This window comes from Curcuma longa, chromosome 10 (genome assembly GCF_044706935.1).
Source record: "Curcuma longa cultivar G26 ecotype Majalengka, Jawa Barat chromosome 10, ITB_CL_G26_1.1, whole genome shotgun sequence".
NCBI lineage: Eukaryota > Viridiplantae > Streptophyta > Magnoliopsida > Zingiberales > Zingiberaceae > Curcuma > Curcuma longa.
This window is the reverse complement of record NC_133870.1, coordinates 5750715-5776298: the sequence shown is the minus strand read 5'-3', so window position 1 is coordinate 5776298 and position 25584 is coordinate 5750715. Positions and strand designations below refer to the sequence as shown.

Below are 25584 nucleotides of genomic sequence, written 5' to 3'. Positions count from 1 at the left end.
TCAGTTCCAAGTGTTTACAAACTAGGCTGGTTCGGACGGTTTAAACTGGGAACTAGCGGGAAATTCAGTCAGGTTTACAACATGGGAACAAGCGGGAAATTCAGTCGGGTTTACGACAAAAACACATGGTTAAGACTGGTAAGAACTGACATAAAATGACCAACAGGCATCCTTAATTCGTTGCCTTTTTTAGATTTATAACATCTTTCACTCGTATGAGTTTTTTTATCTTTGACGGGAACGATACTATTTTAGTATCATGTCGACGTTTGTTGCATATTATCCATAACAGATTGAAGATTGAAAAAGAAAGGGAAGAGATGAAACATCCGATAATGCATGAGATCAAATAATTTTAACTCAAAAATCAAAGTGAAATACAACATTACGATATCAAGATCCACCTAACTGGTTGTGCAACTCCTACACGATAGAACTTCAAGCTCTTTGAGTCCACAACATCTATAACAATGATCAAATAACAACTAAAAAAACCAAGACTAACATGCTCCTGAGTTCATGTTGAACATTCGTGGTTCTTCGGCAAAAGTCACCTTCAGTTAACCATTCAAAGATGAAGGTTAAGGTCGATCTCACCCTTGAACTCATCATTGTCGCGCTTGAATGTGAGGTTTAAGCTTGCAGGGGGCGATGGCGGCATCAGTTGTTCAGTGTTTGAACCTGTCATAGTCCTGGAGGGACCAGCATAACTCCCAGTATATTTCCTTTCCCAGTTTGCAAACCTCAATTGCTCTTCTCTTGCCAAATGATGGTCGAAAGGAGAAACCGCGGGAAATTGTGGCAGAGAATACCGTGGCTCGGCCCTCAAAGGCAAGTGATAAGAATGTCGAGGAGTTGGGTAATATGGAGGGTAGATCCATGGACGGAAATGGGTTCTAGCAGCAAGTGGGGATGATGGAGTCAGGCGAAAAAAAGTTTGGGGTGAGAGCATGGGAAGGAATGGGGAATGTATGCCGTAGAGCTCGGCTTCGTGTTCAGCTAACTTGGCGGCATCTCGTTCCCTTCGGTGGCCATTTTGGTGGCCACCCAATGCTTGCGAGCTCGCGAAGGTGCGATCGCAATATTGGCACTTGAATGTTGCCTTTCTCTCGGGTCTGTCCTCCTCTTTGTTCTCGGCTATCTCTGAAACCTCATTCCTTGCTTCTTCATTAGCCATTTGATCTAGCAAAAAAAATTTAAAGTTTAACGTAAGGCTAATAAGAAGATTATCCAAAGTAAACATTGATCGACTAGGAACTGAAAACCTGATATGAAAAATAGCATAATGAATCCAAACAATCTCATAGAAAAATTATGATATTACAAGTAAAAACATTGAAAACAAAAAACAAATAGCATATCTTCATTTGATAACCTACATGAAGGATAAGAACACACAGGAATTACTACTGCTTTTGGTGTGAAGAAGATGCAAGAATTGGCCTCTTCTTATACTAAGTTGCAGATGAGGATCAAGCTTGAAATGGAAACCTGTTCCCAAAGGAATGAATTTACTGAACCGAAACTCTCAAAAAGAAGTCTAGGTTAGCGAAGATTCAGCCAGGCAGAAAAAGATCTTTCGACATAATGGGAGTATGAATTAAGGCATTCTCTCTTTCCTTAAACAGCAAATCCATCCCCTCCTAAACTTAATTCAACACTAATCTCTCATATGAGATAGCAACACAAGTGTGATCATTATAGTCAACAAATATTACCATAAAAGAGAAATTAAAACAGCCAGTTGTCAGTTCTTGATATTCTAGAAGTAATCTGTCAACGATGAGTTGCAATAGTTTTTCAAACTTAAAAAAGTTTTCGCTGACCATCTGTAAGAGACGATTCAACAGAGTCCACATTAACTTATTATCTATCTATTTTGTACAATTATGAAAGAAAAAAAATCCAATTGTGACAAGTATTGAATTGTTTGTTCCATGGTAACTTACAGAACGTTGTGCCTAATTATGTCAAGTGACACATGCTCTCTTTCTTGACATAAATCCAAGAAATTAAATTGAGGTGCTCTTCTGGACATCATTTAAAGGAAACAATAAGCGAAATCCAATAAGGCCAGTCATGAATGAAACTTCTACACTGCCAACAGATTTTAAAAAAGTTCGAAGCCGCCATTCTAAAGAAGAAACATTGATCAATGAGAGTGAACACTTGGCATAAATATGTTTGCAAAACTGGCATGAAGTTACTGAAAGAAACCAAAATTTCCTTTAGTTTACTAAGTGCGTAAAGTAAGAAATGAAGGTAGGTTAAGGCTTCCCCAACCGGGATTAAGAAGAAAAATAAGTAGCAGCCATTAATCCGAACTATTCTTGTCTACGTAATTCCGTGTGAGGATTTCAGTTCCCGGCCAACGGTTTCGGTACCGTTAGGCGCCAACACTCAGCCAGCATTGAAGTGTGGTTCGCGACCAAATAAATTCGTATTATCTTGTCCGAGATTTAAAACTATCATTCCATGCCATATTTTAGTTCCCTACCAAAATGTTATGGTTTGAGTACCATATCGCGTCGACGCTCAGCAAAGCATCGAACTGTGTTTCTCGACCAAATACATCGGTATTATCTCACCCGAGATCTAGAGTATCATCCTATGCCTGTTTATGGTTATGGCACCATATTGTGCCAACACTACATCTAGCTTAATTCACACCCATATACATGAACCTGAATGTTACCCGATCGACAAAGTGAAGAGTATCAAGATACTCACAAGATGATGTTTAATGAACATAAATTCCAGCCATTGTCTTGGAAGCTCAGAATTATTGCCAAAGGTGATGAAACAGAGTGCAATGTTGCAGTTGAATTGAGATTTAATTTGAACAGTTATTTCCCTTTTTTTCTTGAAAAAATAAATTTACCTGAGTGTCATTAGGGTTCATCGCTTAGGGTAGAAGATCTTCAACATATGAGAAGTTCAAACCAACCGGAAGAGCCGAGTTGTAGAATCCGTCAGGAATGGTTACGCCAACTGTCGTCGCCGGATGGAACGCAGAATTACTAGAAGATTTTAAGGTTTTGCCGCTCCGGCGAACTCCGATCTGCTACTTGATTTTAAGGCGACTCTTCCACGCCCTCTGTCGCCGCGGCCGCGGCGAGCGAGGCGGCCGTCTCCGTCCACCTCCTCGACGGCACGTACCCCAGTGGGGTCACTAGCGCCGGCATCGTGCACGGCATCGGAGATCGGCAAGCCCAGATCGTCGACGAGGGCGAGGGCACCAGGCGGAGCCGATCGGAATTTGGACCGGGAAATTTACATTTTGCCCCCAAATTTTCATCTTTTATTCATAATACCCCCATTTCACCTCTAATTATTAATATCGTTAATTCATCTAAAGTAAAGCCTTAAGGATATTTTTAAAAAATATTAAATATTCCTAACAAATTTTTAATTTTCTAAAAAAATTTCCATAATAGATAGATGTTTCTCTCTTAATTCTCCTATCAAATAAATTCAAAACACAACTTATATACATTCAAAAACATATTCATAAAAGCTAGCTTCCGCTTGGTTCATCTAGACCCGACCACGGGCCGGATCCAGCCCGGACCGACCCGACCACGGGCCGGGTCCAGCCCGGACCCGGCCCCTGGACCCGGCCCGTTGACCCGGTTAGCCGGGCCGAACCGTAACCGGCCCGGCAGCCTACCGGGCCGGTTAAGGTTCAAGCCCTCTTGAACCGGCGGTTCAGCCGGTTTTCTCGATTTTTTTATTTTTTTTCAAAAATCAACACCTGCCAATTGCAACAGCTGGGAATCGAACCAAGACACTCCGGGAGACAAGCTTACATGCTCACCAATGTTCTACAACACTTTTTATTTGTAAAATTAATATAATTATATATATACTTTATTTAATTCAAATTCATATTAAGACGCTATTGATGAGGAACGAACGCAATTCTCACCGATCTTGAAATATGCACCACTAATTACATCGACTTTTCTCTTTTTTTTCAATATTTTTTTAATATAAATTTTAAATTTTAAATTTTTTAATATAATAATCTCGAACCGTCACGAACCGTGGCGAACCATGAACCGAACCGTGAACCGGCGGTTCCGAACCGTGAACTGTAACCGTCTTAGGCGGTTAAGGTTAAGGGTCGACCTCCCACGAACCGTCGAACCGGCGGTTCCGAACCGTCGAACCGGCGGTTCCGAACCGTGGTCGGGTCTATTCATCCAAACTCCCTAAGTCATGGTGATTGCTAGGGCAATATCGGATCAACTTCTATTTTAACAAAATCATCAAACTTCAACAAAACACGATCAGTCTCACGACCATCTGTGAGGTAAAAGCAAAAATGATGATCCAATGTAATCTCAATTTAAGTAGGACCACAACAATGAAGCTCTAGTCATATAACATTCCAATTAATAGGCTACAGGTTGAACTATCAAGCCTTGTGTAGCGTTTTGTTCTACATGTAAATCATATCGAAAAGATCACAGGCCAAACCATCATAATCCTTCAACGTGTTCGCTTATTCCTCCCTCGACATGGGATCCATTCCGGTCGAGGGGCTGTCGGCAAAGTATTCTTGGTGTTTCAAGTTCACTCCATACTGCTCAGAGATACATACACAGGATGGCATTAGATACGAGCAAGGATTGTAAAAAGCCAATATGCTAGAAATGGGAGGAGATGACTGGAAACGTTATGGATAGATAATTCATCGATACTTTATGAACTTATCAAACACAAGCAAATCCAACACCTTGACATCGAGTAATTTATCGATATTGAAGAGGAACTGCAGTCTAAGTTCATCTGCATCATCGAATCATGCAAGGACATAGTAATATAACCATTCAATCTTCTTTGTCCTATGAATATATCATTAAATTTGTTTAGATAACATATTAAATTTCTGAAATGCCTCAGGAATTTGAATTTCTAAATTATTTTAATCTGCAACAATTAGCATAGTATCCTAGAAGTTTGTGTTCAATATGCAGGGTTGTCTTACATGAAAAATGTTAAATATATGTCACACTTTTCCATAGAGATCTTTACTCCTCACAATTAATAAATGGCGCCTATTTGATCATTGTAAAAAATGGAACTGCCAATTAATGTCACTTTATCAGAGCCAATAATTAAGCTAGATTGCATCTAAAAATATCAAGACAAATACTTGTTTTTTGTAAAAAGTTTAGTGAATGTGAACTGTTTGCTTACCTCTTGGAGGGCTTTTGAAAGATCATCCATTGTTAAGACAAGCCGCTTATCCTGGAGCACAATGACAAAAATGAGTACGAAAACATATGAATGAATTAGAAAATCATTACCGAGGAGTGTACAGAGTGCACCTTTGGTTGCTTACTTTTATCCTTGACTGGTGCTGCTTGTCTGGCTTTACAATGCCTGATTAGATATTCCAAAAAACACAAACAAAATGGTAACAGTTAAACTAGTGGATATAATTGTTCATTATCTTTCTAAAAAAAAAAAGAAAATAGAAGAGGTCTTTATAATGAAAGAGCCTAATCTAGGTTCTTCTTCCCATTAAGTGATTTGTTTTCACAGCAACCAAAAAGCAGCAATTTCAGTATATAGTAATTCTCAAACTGGAGATGTTTTACTTTATTTATTAGGATGTAAAATGTCATCTTGAAATGCACCCATGCAAAATAGACTGTCTGTTACAATGACAAATGCCTACAAAAAAATGATCATGTGCAGATAGAAACGACATGAATTACAACAGAGTAAATAGTTGTATTTTATTTAGTCTTGATAATAATTTGGTTTCTTAATTGTAATTGAACGAGTCATAAAAGAAGTCGATCCAAACACAGTCTTGCAGACCAAATCCATGGGAGTCAGATTAAATTTATAAGAATTGGAAATCCTTATACATGTAATGATTTACAAGATATCAAGCAAACTCAGTCTCAAAATAATTCTTCTCTCTTTTATCCACTCTTCTCTGATCTGAATTCCCTTTTCCCCTGGGACACATACATGAGATCCCATATTCTCTTGGTCCCAATGTATGCTAGTTATCCTCACTGTGAATCCCATCATCTCGCTCATCCCCCTCCAATGACAACCTTCACTCTATGAAGAAACAGTCTACCTTACTAAGGTTACAACCAATGCCCTCTTGACAAAGACCAGGTGCAAGTTGCATCCTTGCGCCCACGAACAAGATCTGCACCCATCCTACAACTACATCTGCTGCTTTTACAATTACATCATCCAAATCTAAGTAACAAGGTATTTAATTAGAAAAGATTCAATTACTTTTCAACGTGCTTGAGGACGGACACTTTCCAAGACAGTAGTGATGTTAAGTGCTCCTCTGCAAGCAAATGATTAACCTCGGTTCTATGTCAACACTAAAAAAGATTAAATATTAAATTAATGTGTCCAATTTAGTCTTTCACCATATTTTGTCTTGTAATTGAACGAATCATATAGGACTACATGCAAGATGAACAAAGGTACTATGGATGGGTTAATTTCATAATGAATTTGTTTCCCTCGTAAATGTCCAAATAAAATTTTTTGACCAAGCTTAGCTGAGTTTATAAGAGTTGACTATAAATATATAATGGTTTGCAACACTATTCATCAGCAGTTTATATCAAAACAATTCCTTTTCTCCTATCTCCTCTTATCCTGTATTCGCTTCTAAAAATTGTCTTAGAAGAAGTTGTGTTTTCTCCACCAGAATAAATACAAAAGGTCCTATGTTTTCTAAGTCTCAGTAAAATAACTATCCTTACCTGTTGATCGGATCTTCTTTCTGTACCTAACAAATAACTATTTGGAATTTTATTCACACTAATAATCCTTAAAATTAATGTGAAACATTATTCAATTCTCGGAAAACCAACTGAACAGCTTATATGCATCCCAAAGATATCTTACAATCAGAACCAATTAACTGAGGTAGAACAAATAACATAAAGGAGTAAACTGTTATATGTTGGCTCATTGGATGAGTTGACAAAAGATAGCTCCTGCAAAAAAGGTATCAAAAGATGAAAACTTTTTCTTGTTATTGCATCCATAAATATTCATTTCAATTAGCCTAATGCCCTTGCATAAGTTTTATAATTATAAATTTCATTTAAATTTTAACTATAAAAATTGATATAAAAAAATACTGAATTTTATTTATTTATTATCTATTCTATAATAAATCAATATAAATTACAGACATATATATATTATAGCTGTTAATTAAATCTATTTTTGTTGCATGCAATTTATAATCAGATAATAGAGGCATTTATTATACATGTATTTATTATAAAGCAGAATTGATTGTATTTATCATACACAGTTACATCACCATCATGTACCCCACAATAATCTTACACTCCCTTGAAAGTAAAGGGTTTAGACAAGCATTATAACAACAACCAACAACAAGCATTATACACAATAATAATCTTCCGTTGGAAAAAGTATCTCCGGATACATGACACATTATTTAGTCATTTGAAAAGGGTCACATTGGAAAAGGTATCCATGAAAACATGTAACGTTATGGAAATAAAGAATGTACATCTAAACAAAAATAGCTTGTTGTTTTCTATATTTTCAGTTCTAAGATTTTTTTTATAGTATTTTTTTTCTTGTTTTTAATGAACATCAAGCATATTTTGTGTAAAAAAATTTGATTGCAGATATTCGTTTTTGATTATTTTTAAGTTTTCAAATTCCTTTTATGGAAAATAGAAATTGTCATGAACTAAAGTTTAAGATTGACATTGAGAAACCAAATGGAACACATACTGAAGAGCATCACTTGCAACATCTGAGATGAACTTTTGTGTAGCAACAGAAATCAGCCTTGTTCTGTCAGAAAGTACAAGTATCAAATCACTAAGCCAAAGATGAAAAACTAAGAGATTAAGAAATCATTTTTCAAAGAAAATAAAAATGGAAGCACCATATTCCACAAGGTTTACCACAGAACATATCACAACTTTCATCTGGTAATTGGACCAGTTAGTACAGTTTGGTCATGAGATTTATCATGTTTCTTCTTTAGGGTTACTAGCACAAAATATAATTGGCCCGGGTGACACCAGAGATCTTTAAATATATAAAGGTACTTAAGTTTGTTGTTTGAACACCCAGTATAAAACCCAAACTATTAGTCATTTGCAAAGAGATGCTAGCCAATTCGAAATTTTATGGATCGAGTTGCTTGGTTTTGCCACTTATGAAGTTCCATGTTACAACCTAATAGAAAAAAGCATGTTGTGATGCAAAATTATTTGAAACAAAGGCTGTTAAGTAATTAGAAACACAACAAGTCACGTGCAAGAAAACAGTGGTTTTCTCTACAGATGATAATTCTATTAAGTAGCCAGCCCTCCTAGTTGAATGGATATCTTGTTTTAAAATTCCTCATCTTTCAGATACCTTCTCCCCCAAAAAGAAAAAACATTATTATTTTGACACTTACATTTTCAGTTTGTTTTAATGTCAATAAAGTGGCCTAGATGTTGACATAGACAATCATAATTTTTTATGTCATCAAGGGTGATTGGACACTTAGGAAAGGTGAGATGCAAGTCCCTTGATTTTTTCTAAGTGGGAGCTTTTACTTGGGCATCCAGGAGCACAGCCCTTCTGAGTACAAAGTCAGCAAGATATAACAACACAAAAAACTTGAAGAAAACAAGCAATAATAAGGAGCATAGATGGTTTAACCACCCATTGAAGTATGCAGCTAACATTGATTTTCAGCCCTCTAGTTTATTCCTGATTCAAAGTTCAAAATTTCATTGTGCATCCTAAAAGGGAAAATCAAACGTACAACTCCTTTTGTTTCCATGTAACATTCATTATCACTGAGATGAAAAGATTATTATCCTTTCAAATTTGCTACTGATTTAATTGCAATCAGATTGTGGCGCAGAGAAAGTGATATTGCAACCCTAATGTTTGAGTTTCTAAAAGCCCTATGCTTCCATAATTAGCTGAAAGTTTATAGCAAGAAGTAGCCAACTAGGAATAAGGCAAAAGCTGTTCCATCCTAGATTTAAGCTTTGTCCAACAGGCTTAAGAGCTCTCCTGAACTATGTATGTTTATTCACAGCCACCTAAAACAGGATAAGTAGCATGCATCTTAATATGAAAAGCAAATTTAGGGTTACAACAGAATTGGATAATAGTTCGGTAGCCAACCACCTACCATATAAAGGAAACACAAAAGGCAAAGTTTTAAATATAAACATAAAAAAAAATCAAGAACAAGGCACCAACAGGCGTATGTCGGGGCAGTGAAAGCCACTCCTTGCAAGGTAATGCTCCACCAGCTCATCCGGAATCTGCACGATTGCCAAAAATAAACAAAACAAGATGAATTAATCAAAATAGTCAGCGTCGAAGAGAACCAAACGAATTAGGTATTTGAACCGTGGGAGTATAATCCATGAGGGAGGCGAGGAATTCGGTGAGGGCGGCGTCATCGTCATGCCTGCCATCGCCGCCCATAGATGAAGACGACGAATTCATCGCTGCCGGATCCCGCTGGACGCCTTCCTTTCTTCCCTCCGTTCAACCCAAAGAGTCGGAAGGAGATCCCTTAGCTCCGCCCTAGCCGGAGAATACTTCTCACCGGAAGGCGGCGGCGGCACACGGGAAGCGATGGATCTCGTTTGGTAGTTTCTATTTGACGAGCGTAAGCGGATCGGATGCATCTCGTTCTTCGATTGGGCCAGAGCCCAGATAGAGGCCTGCTTGTTTGGGCCGGTCCGTTTTTTATTTTAAAATTTTAAAATATATTAATTGAAATTTGATTTTGTAATTAGTAAAAAATATATTTTACATAATTCAATTCTAAATTTTAAGTTGACTAAAAATATATTAATCGGCATTAATGGAAATAATCCTCAACAAACAGGATTAACGTTTTACTCTTTAATTAAAACAATTATTTTAATAAAATAATCTATTAAATTAATAAATATAATTCCTTAATTTTATATTTTTAAATTTAAAATATATTTATATTTATTTTAATAAAATAATTTATTAAAATAATTATTTTAATAAAATAATTCATTAAATTAATAAATATAATATGATAATTTTATTTTAATAAAATAATTTATTAAAAAATAAAATAATTTATTAAATTAATAAATATAATTTGTTAATTTTATATTTTAAAATTTTAAAATATATATATATTTTTAATAAAATAATTATTTTAATAAAATAATTTATTAAATTAATAAATATAATTCATTAATTTTATTTTTAAAATTTTAAAATAAATTATTTTTTAATTTATAAATATTTAAATTAAAATTTATTGAATTAATTAATTTGATTTTAATTAGATTTCATAGTACATTTTAATTAATTCAATTTTAAAATCGGAGGGTAATCATGGAAAAAATTTCGTTAACCTCCGGAATCGTAGAAAACCTTAGGTTGCCAAGGTAATCACATTACCGGGTTATAACCCATTTGCTGATGTGGCGGTAATGTTATATTACTTGGGAATTAATCATAACTTGAACCAAACAAGGTTATCAATGATAACCTTGGACAAATAACCAAAGTAATCATAGATTACCCCCAACCAAACACCCCTTTAATCCTTTTCCATAGAAATTGGACTATTCTGTAATTTTACAGACTGATTGGGCTAATATATAAGAAGCATGTAGATCACTTTTTCTTCTGCAATAAGGTGTAATTCGCTATCCAGCGGCATCACACAGTCGACCCCACATACGACGGAAGAAGGTATTGCTCGACTTCGTCAAGATTCAAACTCTTACCCTCTTTTGCAAATATATTCTGTCGTAATCAACTCAAGCTATGCCCTAGAGGTAAAAAATTATATTGAGTAAACTTTTTATAATAATCGATCCCACCGTTGAAATGGATCCATATTAGAAAACTCCCTAAGAGATTTTTTGAAGGTACGGTACCACTATATTGATAAAAGTATATTGTCGAAACAACACTTCAGTCAAACAATTATATTTTACTAAAAAGATTCAAACCCAAAACTTCAGATAACATATGTCTCCATACTTATCATTTTGGATAAAGCACCTCGACAAGAAGCCTATGGATCACGACTGATGGTGGTGCAGTCTGTAATTTCGCATATCAGTCGGGGTAAACTACAAAACTACAAATCTAAACTAAAGTTTTTACCCTGAGGATTACCATAGGAATTGGACTATTCTGTAATTTTACAGACTGACTGGGCTAATATATAAGAAGCCTATAGATCACGACTGATGGTGGTGCAGTCTGTAATTTCGCATATCAGTCGGGGTAATCTACAAAACTACAGTTCTGAACTAAAGTTTTTACTCTTTAATCCTTTTCCATAGGAATTGGACTATTCTGTAATTTTACAGACTGACTGGGCTAATATATAAGAAGCCTGTAGATCACGATTGATGGTGGAGCACGACTGATAGTGGAGCAGTCTGTAATTTCGCATATCAGTCGGGGTAATCTACAAAACTACAGTTCTGAACATCTGATAGCGTCGACGGAGAAAGAATACGACGGGCCGGGGAGGCTCGCGCCGGCGGTGAGCAGCTCCGAGATCTGCAACAGCCAGCGAGGACAGCTAGCGTCGAGCTGTTGCACCATGATCGATGTTCTTCAACTTCTTCTTCCCCTTCAAAATAACACTATACTGAAACAATGCGCACCTCAATCAGATCTTCCATCAGAGAAACAAAACACAAAGACAAACGTCTTGTTTCCTATTTCCTCCAGATTAACGATATATACTTTTAATATGAACCTGCTCAAATAGTGCTACAAGACAGTCTTATATATTCGTTGCAGAAACCCTAACCTGCACTGTAGAAGCAAACATGGAGGCAGGCAAGCAAGAACTCCTAGCTAACAAAAGCCAAAGCCAACCGTACACACTGTCTCGTATGCCTCTCAGAATCTCCATAATGAAACGGCGAGTGGCCCCTCTCTCCCACACACAAACATCCAAAGTCCCTCAACTCACACTCAGGCATCCAAAGTCCCTAGCTAGCTCGTACCTACTCATGCATGCATTTCAAGGTTTGTGTTGGAGTTTAAGTACATCTTAAGTGTACTTATACTCTCTCGTGCTCAACCAGCAGAGCCTACGTGCAAATGAAATCCCCACCTAACTGATAATTGATGAGTACCTGATCAGATGATCACCTAATTAGTGTCGTATAATTTTGGCTAGATTCGGTGGGTGCTTCATTTAAGATCTGCACGTGTTACTTCTGCCTGAACAAGAACAGGAAGATCTAGGGCTTTGTTCCTATAAATTAATCAATGATTAAGATCTGTCAGAACACGAACAGGAAGAGGCTTCTGGTTTAAATTTGATGGCGGTGCAAATGAAGTAGCTAGATTCTCGAGCATACACAAATGGCCAAAACTGACATGAAAGCGACTCTGTTGGTATAAAAATACAAGCATTTTCCTGTCTTCGAGCATTTTGTTTGTTGTTGGGGTTTGTTTTTAATGGAGCTGTTTAAATTGTCCTACTGTAATTGTAAATTACTATTACAAGCGTACTGATAGATAGATGATCCGTTGCTTTTTAACTCGGTTCCTATTTATTTGGAAGAACATGCAGACAGAAAGCATGGGGAGAGTCTTATCACTTTCCTGTTCATCGATCGAGGAACTCCCCCACAAAAAACCACACACCTACCCTCCGCGTCCTCATCGACGGCGACATAAAACCAACGGGCCACTTTCTTCCGAGCTCACATGATCATCAAACCCTAGATAGATAGATAGATAGATAGCTGCGTCCTCTTTCCACCTACATTTGGATCGTCGACGATGCTGCCTGCTGCACGGCTGCACTGGCGTACGCGTCCTCCACTGAGGTCCAGACTGCGGCACCGGTGCTGTCGTTGACGATGTTGGTGCACCCGTCAACTTCGGCCATCAGGCCGCCGTACTGCTCCATGTTGAACTGCAACAGCTCTACGGCGGCGGCGGCGGCGCCGCCGCGCCGCCGTAGAAATAGCTCTCCAGGTCGACGGTGCAGCCGCTGGGGTTTTGGTCGTCCGTGTTGATGCTGCTGGTGCCGACCAAGTCGGTGAGGTCGCAGTTGCCGTATTGGGATGGGAGCGGGTGGAGGAGCTGCGGTGGCGCGTCGGTGATGGCGGCGCAGCCACCGGACGCCAGCGAGCTCAGCAGGTGCTCAGTGATCGGGAGGGGTAAGAGAACGTCCAGCGAGGGAGGAAAGCCGGTGCAATCATACTGCTGCTGCTGCTGCTGCTGATGGGAATTCGCGGCCGGCTTCCTCCTCGCTCTCCTCGGCTGCGCGAAGATCAAGCCGGCGAACTTCTTCTTCAGCTTGGTGTTCCAGTAGTTCTTGATGTCGTTGTCCGTCCTCCCGGGGAGATGGCTGGCGATCACCGACCACCTGCTCCCGATGCTCGCGTAGAGGTTGGCGATGATCCATTCCTCGTCGCCGGAGAAGCACCCGTGCTTGATGTTCGGCTTCAAGTAGTTGAGCCATCTCAGCCTGCAACTCTTCCCGCACCTGTTGAGCCCTAACCCAACACGAACAAACCATTAATATATATATATATACATCGCCATCGATCGATCGAGCAATAATGCCATTGAACTACCAGCTCTGCGAGGGAGAGTGATCCAGTTGCCGCCATTTCCATGCTTCTCTATGTACTCCCTGAGCTGCTTGTCTTCCTCCGGCGACCAGTGCCCTTTCTTCACGCTCGCTTTGTCACAGCAGGGAGCCCTCCCCATCCTTCTTCCCTAGCTATCTCTTAGCCACACAACCAATCCATCTATCATCTATCTATCTATCCATATATATATATAGGCTGAAGATCACAGACATTAATTACAACCATCATATCATGAGTAGGTGAATGGTATATAAATTGATCATTCCATGAATATCCTAGTTTTATTCTTGGGCCACAGATGAAGGGTTGGAAGTATGTGTGTTTGGTGAGAGAGAGAGAGGATGGAGATGCAGGTTAAGTATGGATTCTGACTCCAGCACGTGCATGGATTCGGTATGGGATTGCGGCTATTGATGAAGCAGGTGACAGTAATGCTGTTAATTACTTCCCCTCGCAAGTTACATGCATCGTCAGCTCACTGTATTTATTTATTTATTTATTGTTTACGATTTAATTATTTTTCAGATAAAAGATTTTCGACTTTCAAATATTTATTTCTTTAGTTGTCACCGTGTTTAATTATATATATGTTTATTTAATTTAGGATTTTTCAGTTTATATGTTTTTGAAAGTGAATTTTAACTTAATTTTACTTTACTTGTTGGATAGAAATATAATTTTTTAAAATGTATATATATATATATATATATATATATATATATATATAGTGCTATTATGAGCGCCGGTTCGGTGCGAACCCGTGAGCGCCTGGATCTCGGCCGTCCGCTTCCGATCGCGATAAACGTAGCCCGTTCGATTGAACAGTGATTCTCCTCGGACCTTTGCCGCTTCTCGCCGCCCGTTCATCGCCGTCCGACCACCAATTGCCGCCGGACCGGACCCGTTGGAACCGCAACTCGACGGCGGTCCGGCGGGTGCCGGTCTCCGGCCCTGATTCGGCCGGAATCCGGCCGGATTCCGGCCGACAGTGGTGCAGGCACTGTTGCCCTTGTTTCGGCCGGAATTCCGGCCGGATTCCGGCCCAATCCAGCCGGAATCCGATGCCGGAACGTGCGCCGGCGAGTTGCGATTCCAACGGGTCCGGTCCGGCGGTCGTCGGTGGTCGGACGGCGATGAACGGACGGCGGAAGTGCGTGGAGGTCGGCGGTCGGCGCGCACGGACCCGTAGGAAGCCGGCGCTCATAATAGCAAAACTATATATATATATATATATATATATATATATATATATATATATATATATATATAAGTTGATAAAATTTTAAAATGTTAATTCTTTTTATTTAATCCATTGAATTGTTAATTAAAAATTACAGTGAAAGAAACTAACTCAATATTTTTCACTAGCCATGCATCAGCAAAATCATGAATACGCCAAGAAACTGACTCATTTTTCACATGGCGACTGTTCATTGGTGTACGCCATAAATGATTCAATCAAGTACTTCTATGCAATGGCCGAGTCAGCCCAAGTGATTTACCCCAGTTAATTTCGGACTGTGAGTTATACTGATGTAATACCATGAGTTATCTTCTTCAATTCGTTCTTTCAAATTTTCCTTACTTTTGCCCATAAATCCAAGTTTTGTTTTCTTCTCTGACATTGTCGGACCTCTGGGTTATAGTTCAAGTAGGTTACAAGGTGGCTCTGCCCTTGCTTCTATGACCATCCATCTAGAAATTCATAGTTCGATTCTCAACTGCAACGTACTGCATGGATTTTCTTTCAATAGGAAACCATTCTTGGCAAAATAATTGTGCACTTCTCGATTTACTATGATAGCTCGATGGGACCGAATCGATCATTTCAAAATTTAATTAGTTCGAAGAATCAAATATCTAGATCTTACAAAAAATGAAAGTGATTAAGCTAAGGGATGAAGATGTTAGGACATCTAATTCACATTCCCTTTTGTTTTGTTTTGGGTTTCTATTGATTTTCATGATAATCAATGTATGACTCGAAGTAGACCACATTGGTTGCTAGCTAGGTTTCGATTAACTGAGTTGGTTATAACGGAGTAAAGTTGTAGAAGAGGATAAGGGTTCGAATTTCGGTGAAGCCGCGAGACAATACCCTCCTCCGTCGTAGTCAACTGTAGTTTCTCAATTTACTTCTTCACAGATGATTGTGGGGCTGACCGTGTGGGACCACTAGGGTGACAGATTTGACCTTTTTACAGAATAGTTTTCGATTGAACCAATCAAGTTAATTATAGTCGAATTGCGAAATAAATGATATGTTTCTTAACCTAATTAACAAAGATTATAGTCGTTGTTAACCTTAATTTAGATTAAGCAATTACAATTGAGTTTTTTTTTGTTTTTTGACATTGTTCTTAGTTGGGTGGTCCGTTGAAAGCAAAATAGGTTAGTTTTAATAGAGAATTTTCAGAGAAGACATCAGAAATCATTAAATACAGAGAATTTGTTTATTGCTTTAGTCCACTATTATCTGGAAACTTGGAGATGAGAAACGAAAAACATGGAAACAGAAACAAAAAAATGACAATAATGAAGTTTCCAGATTTTGGAAACGTACAAGAACCCCCTTCGTCTTCTCCGTCGCACCCACCGTTCCACCAGCCGTCCGCTCTCATGCAGCGCACGCAGCAGCTGTGTCCCCTTCCGCCGTGCCCGGGCGCTGCAATCCCCGATGGCGTACTCCCGCCCCCTCCCTGTCATCTTTTCTACTGCTCCGGCTAGCGCCGATGCTGTCGTGGGGTGGCTCCGCACCTCCGCGGCACCGTCTGGGACCGTGTAGAGGAGCTCTAGCACTACCAGCGCCCGCTCTGCGATCGCGCTGCCTGGCTCCGACGCCGCTACGACCTCCATTGGTCATTTTTTATAAGTGAAAATGTTTTCCAGTGTTTCCAGACAACGTAGTTATAGTCTTGTTTTTTTTTTTCTCTTTCAAGATGGAAAATCTTTTTGAGAACATGGAGTGTGAATCAAATCTATGTTTGAATAATATTAACTCAAAATACAATAATACTATACTTTAACTTCAATTAAATAAATATTTAAATAATTTAAAAACTCATAAAGTAAAAATAGTAGTAGTAAAAAGAATTTTCGAAAAGATTCACGGATCTCCTTCATCGTTTGTACTGACCAATTATTGAGGAGAATCCATCTATTACTGACTGCGGGACAAGTCACGATTGATGTTCTGCACAAACTTTCAAACTTTTACCCACAAACATCCAAAATGGTTGGTCTACTGAACCAATTATTTGGTGGTACGTAAGTCGGTAAAAAAGTAAAAGTGAAGGAAGGAGGAAAAAAACAAAATTAAAACAATGATCAATATTCTGGTCTGGTGGAATGAATAATATTATTATGTCTGATTATGAAATACATTCAAAATTTGAAATCATGATGCCTTTGATTATTATGGAAATAATTGTTTTTTAATTTTATTCCATGAATAATTATTTTTTGTGAAAAGGGTAAAAAATTTTAAATTGGGTAGAGTAAAAAGTAATATATGAAATTTTGTATTTAATAGTAACAAATGTAGGAAGATAATTATTAAGACATTTTCTTGTAACTGATAAATTTAGGTATTTATATTTATTTTTATAAAAAAATGAGTAAAAATTAAAATGGTGTCTCACTTTTTAATTAAAGTCATATCAACATCTCATTTTTAATTAAAAACAAATAGATGTCATATTTGATTTGAACGGTTTAAAATACTCTTATCATTAAATTATATAGAAATAATGGTAGAAGTTAATTACTAGTTTATATGTATGCTTCTACCGCGTGTAGAAGTTACTAATTAACTTTTACAATTGTAAAAATTAATTGTTAACTTTTACATAGTTAATAATGATAAAATAATATTTATTTAAAATATAATGAATATTATGACATCTTAATTGTTTATTTTATTGGTTAAAATATTATTTTAATTAAATTGTCATTAAAATAATAAATTTAAAATGATATAAAATCATTATTATAGAAGATAAATGCTAACTTCTACCACGTGTAAAAGATAGTTACTAATTTCTATAAGACTGAATGATCAAGGATTATAAAGATATTTTGGACAGTTCAAATTAAAATGAAGCGTTCATTTAATTTTAATTAAAAATAAAATACTCATCTGATAAAAATACAAATGATGAATGATCTTTTAATTTTTTTCTAAAAAAAAAATTATAATAAAACAGTTAAACTTACTATCTTATTTGAAATTGAATATTAAATTATGAATCACACGTGTGATTAAAAAATAGAAATTGAAAAAGATGAAGATATTAAAATAGATATATAGATATATCAAGATAAATAAATAAAAAATAAAAATATTTTTAAAAAATAGAGATCGTGTACAATGAGAAAAAACTTGAACGCAGTTAATAAATACATTAATCAAGGAAAAAATATTTAATTAGGAGAGATAAAATTTATTTAAACATAATAAATATTATAAAATTTATTTAAATTGTATACGTATAAAATATATGATTATATATATTTTTTCCATTAATAAATTTGCATTTATAATCATACACAAATAACTGCATAAGCTTTACCCTTATTAAATCTTTAGTAAAATAAAAATACATAAAAGCTCATTTAAAATAACAAAATATGAAATAAATTTTCTTTCAGCTTTTGAATGTTTACTGATTATAATTTATAGACACTTTCTTAAAAACTAAAATAATAAAAAATGATTTGTTAACATTGAATCATAAAAAATAAAATAAATTTGAGAATACCATAAAATTGAATTAAACCTGTATCAACTTCTACAGACTAAAAATAATTAGCATGAAAGAAATATCTTAAATTACTCGTGTATCAACTTCAACAGACTGAAAATGAGCATACCATAAAAACAAACAAGTAATGTGCTTGTAAGGATGATCCACCGATCTCTCTCTCTCAGCTTCAAGCTCTAACTCAAAAACATCATCCATCTGAAGATATCAATCGATTGCTCTACAGGAACACATTTGAGGAACATAAACAAAAGTGATAATTTGTGTCGATCTAGTGCTTCCGGCGAGAAAAATGGTTATCGTTAGGATTTCTTTTTCCACCGAACATAGCAAGTGCTTTCCTCACAGGAGGCTTAAGAGGTGCTCTCTTCTCGTCGGAGTGGGAAAAGATATCATCTGCACCAAGAAATTCTTTGCCCTGCAATGAGATAATGTTAAGATGCACTTCGTTAGATCTAGCAATGAAGCACAAGTTGCGATATCCAGAGGCAGCAAAAACAACCGACTAACCTGTTTGTTTGTTTTCTTCTTTGATTTTGGATAGAGTAACTTGTGAGGGAGTTGGTCTTCTCGTAAAATGAGGTTCTTTGTGATGGCTTCTCGTCCACCTTGAGGCAATGGAAGCGAGAACTGAAGAATAAAGAATGAAAATTTCAAGGGGCGGGGCGGGTTTGAAGATAATATCCAAAGGTTTAAGAGGAATCAGTATAACCAGTTTAAAGAATTGCCCAAGTCACATACCCTCTGATCAAAAGGCCATTTTTCAATCAAGTAATATCAGAGTTTCTATTTTACCTAAATGAGTTCTTACTGGGAAAGACCATGAGTCGTGTTAATATGGAAGGGAATATTTTCATATCTCAAGAACATTAACACTAAATATAAGAGAAACAGGAACGAAAACACTGAACATTTCGTATGCATACTTTTGTTCCACGAAGGACTATGCGAGGCCTGCGTGCAGCCATGACGATTCCGTTTTCACCAACTGTCACAGATACCTTCCTTAAAGTTCCACCATTGCCACATTTTGGACAAAATATTCTCCCAATTTCTTGTGTCACTTTATTGCAAGCATGACATTTTAGAACCCACCTAAGGAAATTTTAAAAAAAAAACTTTAATAGAAATTCACAAGTATAGAAGCAGAAGAATGAACATTTCTATGATTTTGCAATAAATCATGAAAATTATTCCATCTACTAAGCAAGTAGAGGATTAGTTTGTTTCAAGTATTATAGCACTTAAGCTTCTTAACCATCACACAAAGTTCAGTTATATATTTTTAAAAATTAAAATTGGTATAGTTAAGATGAAACCTTATGGATTATCATACTTGAAAGGTTGATTAACAATCAAAAGGTAATCAGGCAGGATTTCTGTCCACTAAATTTTGTTTGGATGAACTTGTTAAAATAAAACAAAGTTAAAGAGTTATCGCAAATGCATTATACTAGAAGCATCACGATGATGGGTGCTCATAGATTCTATTTCAAGTATAAGTCTTAACTATAACATAAGAATCACGTAAATAAAATAATGTACAAATTGATGCTTCCATGAATACACTAGACCAATATTGTCACACAACTACCAAAAGAAAATAAAAAAAGTTCAATGGTCATAACATAGTGAATTAGTTCCACGTACAATGAGATGCTACATCAAACTTGCAAACAAAAGAAAGTATGATGCCGATATAGAATAATAAACCTGAAATATAATATTGCTAGTGATATATAGATCTGAAATATCCTATCAGCATGTGGATGTTAATTTGGCCCAAGGAAAATTAATCAGGTCAAGGTGCGATCAGAGGAGCCTCATTGTAGTAATTAGGTAGCTTTTGCATATTATATAAACAACTATAATTTTGTTACAAAACAACCACTTGATATGATCATAGTTTAAAACCTGTAGTACCATTATGGATCTATGGTCAGGCTAGTGCATACTATGCGAAGATGCCAAACTGATTTTACACGAACGAATACACAATGATCCCACCAATCTAACCTTGCTTCCTTCCGCCATTAGCTTATACCAAATTTAAAAAAAAAAAAACTAAGCCAGTAATCCCATCCTAGGATGCTCCTCATTTTAATTTGCAGTTCAAACACAGACTGCTTTTCTAATTGAAGTTCTGTCAAATACCATGCTTATATCATATAAGTTGTGTAATCACGTTCTGTAATATTGTTATCTCTGCATAAAATAACCTTACTAAAAAAAACTCTTATTTTATCTTTGCTAATTCAAAGAAAAGCTTCAGACTTTTCAAACAAAATACTAGATCTAAAACTTCCAGTTACAAATTCCAAATTGAAACTTTTTATTTCTAGACCACATTATCCATGACAAAAATATGAGATCCAAAACTTCCAATTTCAAATTACAAATAGAAACTTTCTATTTCTAGACCTCATGATCTGTGTATCTTATCTTAACTATTAAAAATCATGCAAAACAAATAACAAACAGCTAAGTATGAACAAAATATTGGTTTGGTCGTAAGTTAGAATCCATTTATATATATATATATATATATATATATATATTAATAATAATAAAGCGAGCTGGCAATATGCACATCTTGTGATTGTCAAATGCCATAATTCACATATATTTGCAATTTGTTAATATGGCATCCTCAATCACACTCAAAGAGTATAATAGTTTAATTATCAGAACTATGTGGCCATTAACATGTAATAATAATTATAAAGCAAGGTGCCCACAAACAGCTAATGGTCAAATTACCATTAAACATATATATTTCCAATTTTTTGATATGCCATCCTAAGATCATTCAAGGAGCATCATAGTAAAATATGATGAAAGTTGCTGAGTAAGATGTGCATAGATTACTAGAAAAGGTAAAAACAAAAAATACTATCTGACAACCATTATGTGCAGCTCCAAAAGATGATAGAAGGAGAGAAAATATGATATGATGATAGTGACATGTTCAAATAAGATGAACATTTTATAACTACACAAGTTGAAAGTTTGCTAAAAGAGGATAAATAAATAAGGTAGCAAAGATGATAATGTTAAGACAAATAAAAATAAAACTAGTATCTAATTCTAAGATCATTTAGGTGTAGCTACAATAGAAGAGAAAATAAATTGGAGATCATCCAGATAATGTTCTAAAACAACCAAAAGATTCAATAATTACAAATTATAAGAAATTAGTATGAAGGTGTAAGATGTAAAGGGAGACCAAAGTAAGTAATATAATCTTGCATAAAGCTCAATGGAGGGATTAGAGCTATGTAGTCAACTATGTGGTCAACCCCATATGCTTCAAACAAAATGACTTTGATAAGGACAATGATGATAAATTGAATTAAAGTTAAAGTTATGTCTTATGACTGATGGAGGGAGTTAAAAAACCCAACTCTATTTGAGATAACTAAATGATTCAAAAGATTTAAATATTACTAGTTCTGTAACTAATAGAAATAGATGGCATTCATGGAATGCTTTTTTCACCATGTCAAAAAATTGTTATCCACATGCCAAGGCAAACAATTAAATTTACAATAGATCATCATTGTAATAATTGAAGGAAATTATAGAAATTTGATTCTAGTCCAAAGACAATTTGCAAGGGTAGTGTCTTTCAAATGAGAATGGAAAAACAAAGAATTCTCAACTTCATACCTATGTAATTGGCGAATCTGCATCCCTCCTGGTGCTAATAGTCGAAGACCAATTTGCAGAAGAACATTTTGCATGGCGTAGTCACTAGTAACACAAGCTACACTTGACTCAGATAAGGACTTGAGCATCCAACTCTGTTCACTGCTCTGGTCATCTATATGAGTGGTGTCGATACTTTCATCAGCCTGACTATCCAATTCTAAGTTAGCTAACTCTTCTCTGAAGTCATCAATCCCAGCATCATCGTCATAAACAGAATCAACTGCATACTCTGATTTATCTTCCTCAATTTCTAAAGGAGTAGATCCTATGTAAGTCCTAAGTCTGTCATCTTCTACAACTTCATGTGAAGGTTGCGAAGAATCAAAATCCAATGCCGCCTCTTTATGATTCCACTCAATTTGTTGTTCATTTTCAAAATGTTCACCCTTGGTTTCAAGTTCATTAAATACAGGATGCTCTACCTCACCTCCATCAGATAATTCAACATCGCCTTCAGACTTTGTCCCCTCCACTTCTTCGTGGCTGGACAAGTGACCATTTTCCTCCATTTCTTTGGACGACTCACGCTTTGCTTTCCTTCTTAAATATCTTCTATGAGTGCTCCGGGCAACTGCAGGGTGCCAATCACCTGCAATTTCAGTGTCTTCACCTTGCGAGGCATCGATGCCAGAAGCAACCATCTTTCTCCCCTCCAACACAATCTCCTTCTTTGGTGCAAAAGATCTTTTAGGCTTATCAAACGTTGTACGCCCTTCAACATGCTCATCAGGTTTGGAAGCAGACGAACTGTTAGGTTCAACTTGATTGTTCATATCTCTCGGTCCCAGTATTTTAGAATTATGATCTCGACCTCCTTCGGTTGCTTCTTCCAGGGCTTCCCATTCTGCTAAATTAGGAACATTGGAACCCCACCCGGGCATTTGAGCCCCAGGTAGGTTCTTCACATTCAGCACATGAAGCGGAGGCGGTCTGTCCGTAGATGATCAGTTCCATGGATCTGGGCTTCTAACATATAAGCAAGGCGTTCCAAACAACTGCATGAGAGCAACAGTGGAACACATGATCAGGTACGCGATTCTTCAGTGATTACTTTTGTGAATACCTCAATTACTTTTTTGATTTTGCCGTTGTTTTCAGTTTAATATAATTTTCTATGTTGTAAATTAAATTAGATGAATCATTTGGAATTCATATATACTGTAATCTATAATTTCGATGTTTAGATTCATGATTATAAACTCAACAGGATGAACTAGCAAATAAAGCTGTCGAGATAAGGAAAAGGTTTGATGAGATCACCAAAGAGTGGAAACTCCTAACGTTGCCTGAGAATGCTGGAAGAGAGAAGAGAAGTCCCTTGCTCTTAGATATGAACCGAGAAACAGGCTCTTTAGTGGTTGAATCAGATGTTCTTGGAAGAGAAAAGGAAAAGGATATGCTGGTTGAATGGCTACTGTCAGAGGATGATACAACAGAGAATGGAGTTTCTGTCATTGCTGTAATTGGGATGGGGGGACTGGGTAAAACAACACTAGCTCAGCTTGTCTACAATGATCCAAGAGTGAAAAACTATTTCGATTTAAGAGGATGGGTCTGTGTATCTCAAAATTTTCATGTTGTTAGTTTGACAGAAAAGATCCTACAATCATTTACAAAAGTGAAAGTTCATGAAGATCTAGATGGGCTCCAACATGCATTACATGAGAAATTGCAGGGGGAAAAGTTTTTACTGATATTAGATGATGTTTGGAATGAAGAATTCACTCTCTGGGATGAATTAAGAAAGCCCTTAGTATCAGCTCAAGTGGGTAAAGTTATAGTGACCACTAGGAATCGACAAGTTGCTAGAATTATGCAGACAAGAAGTCCTCTCAACTTGAATTGCTTACCATTTGATGTATGTTGGCCATTGTTCAAGAGAGTCGCTTTGGGAGGAGCAGATAAGAGCCTACAACCACATCTTGAAGACATTGGTAGGAAAATAGTTGACAAGTGCAAAGGCTTACCTTTAGCTGTGAAGGTACTTGGTAGTGCTCTCAAACACAGAGAAGATACAGATTCATGGGAGGACATGCTAAAGAATGAGATGTGGGAATCAGAAGAAACAAATAATGGAGTTTTACCAGCACTTCAAATATCATATGATTGCATGCCAATACAACTTAAAAGATGCTTCCAATACCTGTCCCTATTTCCCAAAGACACGAGTTTAGATTCAGAAGAAATAGTCCGATTATGGATATCACAAGGTCTTCTTCCTCTTGATGGAGATAAGAGATCAGCAGAGGACACGGGGAGAAATTATGTAAAGAGATTGGCTGAGAGGTCAATGTTAAATCTTGACAGGCAATCTTTTTCAATGCATGATCTTGTTCACGATCTTGCACAATATATAGCTCAGGATGAATGCCTCTGTGTGATGGATAATAAATTCGACACAAAGAAATTACAAAAGATTCGACATTTATCATTGAAGGTGGAACACCATGAGGTGAACATAGAAGCTCTTCGAGAACTAAAACTTTTGCGGACACTTTTTATGAGAGAATAAGACTTTCCGCAATTATTTTTTAATAGAGGGCAAGACAAAATTTGTAGAGTCCCTGACCATCTTTTCCAAGAATTGAAATACATACGAACACTTGTTTTAGGTGACAGCAGCATCGTAGAGCTACCAGATTCATTGGGCAATCTCAAACTGCTTCGTTACCTTTCTATACAGGGAACTAAAATAAAGAGTCTTCCCGAGTCCATATACAATCTTTACAACTTACAAACTTTGGATATGGGATTTACATATATTTCTGAAATCCCAAGGCAAATTGGAAATTTGATAAACCTGCGTCATCTTTTGCTTCCTTTACGAGGTGCCTTTCTTCCATCTGGAATTGGAAACTTGACCGACTTGCAGACACTCAACCACATCAACATCAGTTGTGAAAAAGAGCATTGCCACATAGGAGAATTGAGTAGTTTGATGAAACTCAGAGGGCACATCTCCATTAATTATGTAACATCTGTGAACAAATTGTCAAACTCAAAACCTCCTCTGAAGACAAATAAGCACCTTGATTCTTTGAAGTTAAATTGGCTTTACCCAGACACCATAATTCCAGAAGTCAGACCTACGTTTGATTATTTTGACCGTTCCAAACAAGATGAAAACAAGGCAGAGTGGCTGCTCGAGTACCTCGAACCGCATGTCGTCCCTTTGGAATCTCCAGGTGTCAGATTTGTTGGATGGGTGGGCGCTTCTTCCTTCACTAAATTGACCTGGTTGAGCATAAGTAATTGTCAGAATTGCACTAAACTTCCACTGTTGGGTCAACTTCCGGATGGAGTGGAGATTGGTGATTTCCCCGTCTCCATTCTATTAGAATTTCTGAATGTTATAAGCTGATCAAGATTCCTCAATGGCCCTTTATGTCTTCCGTGAAAGAAATGACATTAGGTAGTTATGGTGTATTTGATATTCCAAATTTGCATTCACTGGCAAAGTTAAACATTGA

General features: G+C 36.6%; 3 protein-coding genes and 2 pseudogenes across 3 annotated transcripts; 1 reads left to right on the top strand and 4 right to left on the bottom strand.

Moving 5' to 3' along the window:
* Positions 1–404: 404 nt before the first annotated feature.
* On the bottom strand, positions 405–3145 carry LOC141835506 (zinc finger protein JAGGED-like). The gene is made up of 2 exons (XM_074722922.1): positions 2882–3145; positions 405–1182 (listed from the first exon to the last, which is right to left on the bottom strand). Exon 2 carries the CDS (start codon positions 1175–1177, stop codon positions 569–571), a length of 609 nt encoding a protein of 202 aa, XP_074579023.1. The 5' UTR covers positions 1178–1182; positions 2882–3145; the 3' UTR covers positions 405–568.
* A 1205-nt stretch (positions 3146–4350) lies between these two features.
* On the bottom strand, positions 4351–9641 carry LOC141836464 (transcription initiation factor TFIID subunit 10). Its single transcript, XM_074723960.1, has 6 exons — positions 9412–9641; positions 9259–9323; positions 7777–7839; positions 5337–5391; positions 5206–5256; positions 4351–4588 (listed from the first exon to the last, which is right to left on the bottom strand). The coding sequence occupies exons 1-6, from the start codon at positions 9508–9510 to the stop codon at positions 4508–4510; spliced, it is 414 nt and encodes a 137-aa protein (XP_074580061.1). The 5' UTR covers positions 9511–9641; the 3' UTR covers positions 4351–4507.
* A 2957-nt stretch (positions 9642–12598) lies between these two features.
* On the bottom strand, positions 12599–13758 carry LOC141836688 (uncharacterized; annotated as a pseudogene).
* Positions 13759–18494: 4736 nt separating this feature from the next.
* LOC141835537 (RNA-binding NOB1-like protein) lies at positions 18495–23096 on the bottom strand (the record flags this gene model as incomplete). Its single annotated transcript, XM_074722944.1, is given in 5 exon segments — positions 18495–18821; positions 18914–19033; positions 19330–19498; positions 22073–23048; positions 23051–23096. Coding segments are annotated over 5 exon segments (1458 nt in total), but the record flags the coding sequence as incomplete, so codon positions are not given.
* Positions 23097–23103: 7 nt separating this feature from the next.
* LOC141835536 (putative disease resistance protein RGA3) overlaps positions 23104–25584 on the top strand; it is a 2596-nt pseudogene continuing 115 nt past the window's right edge.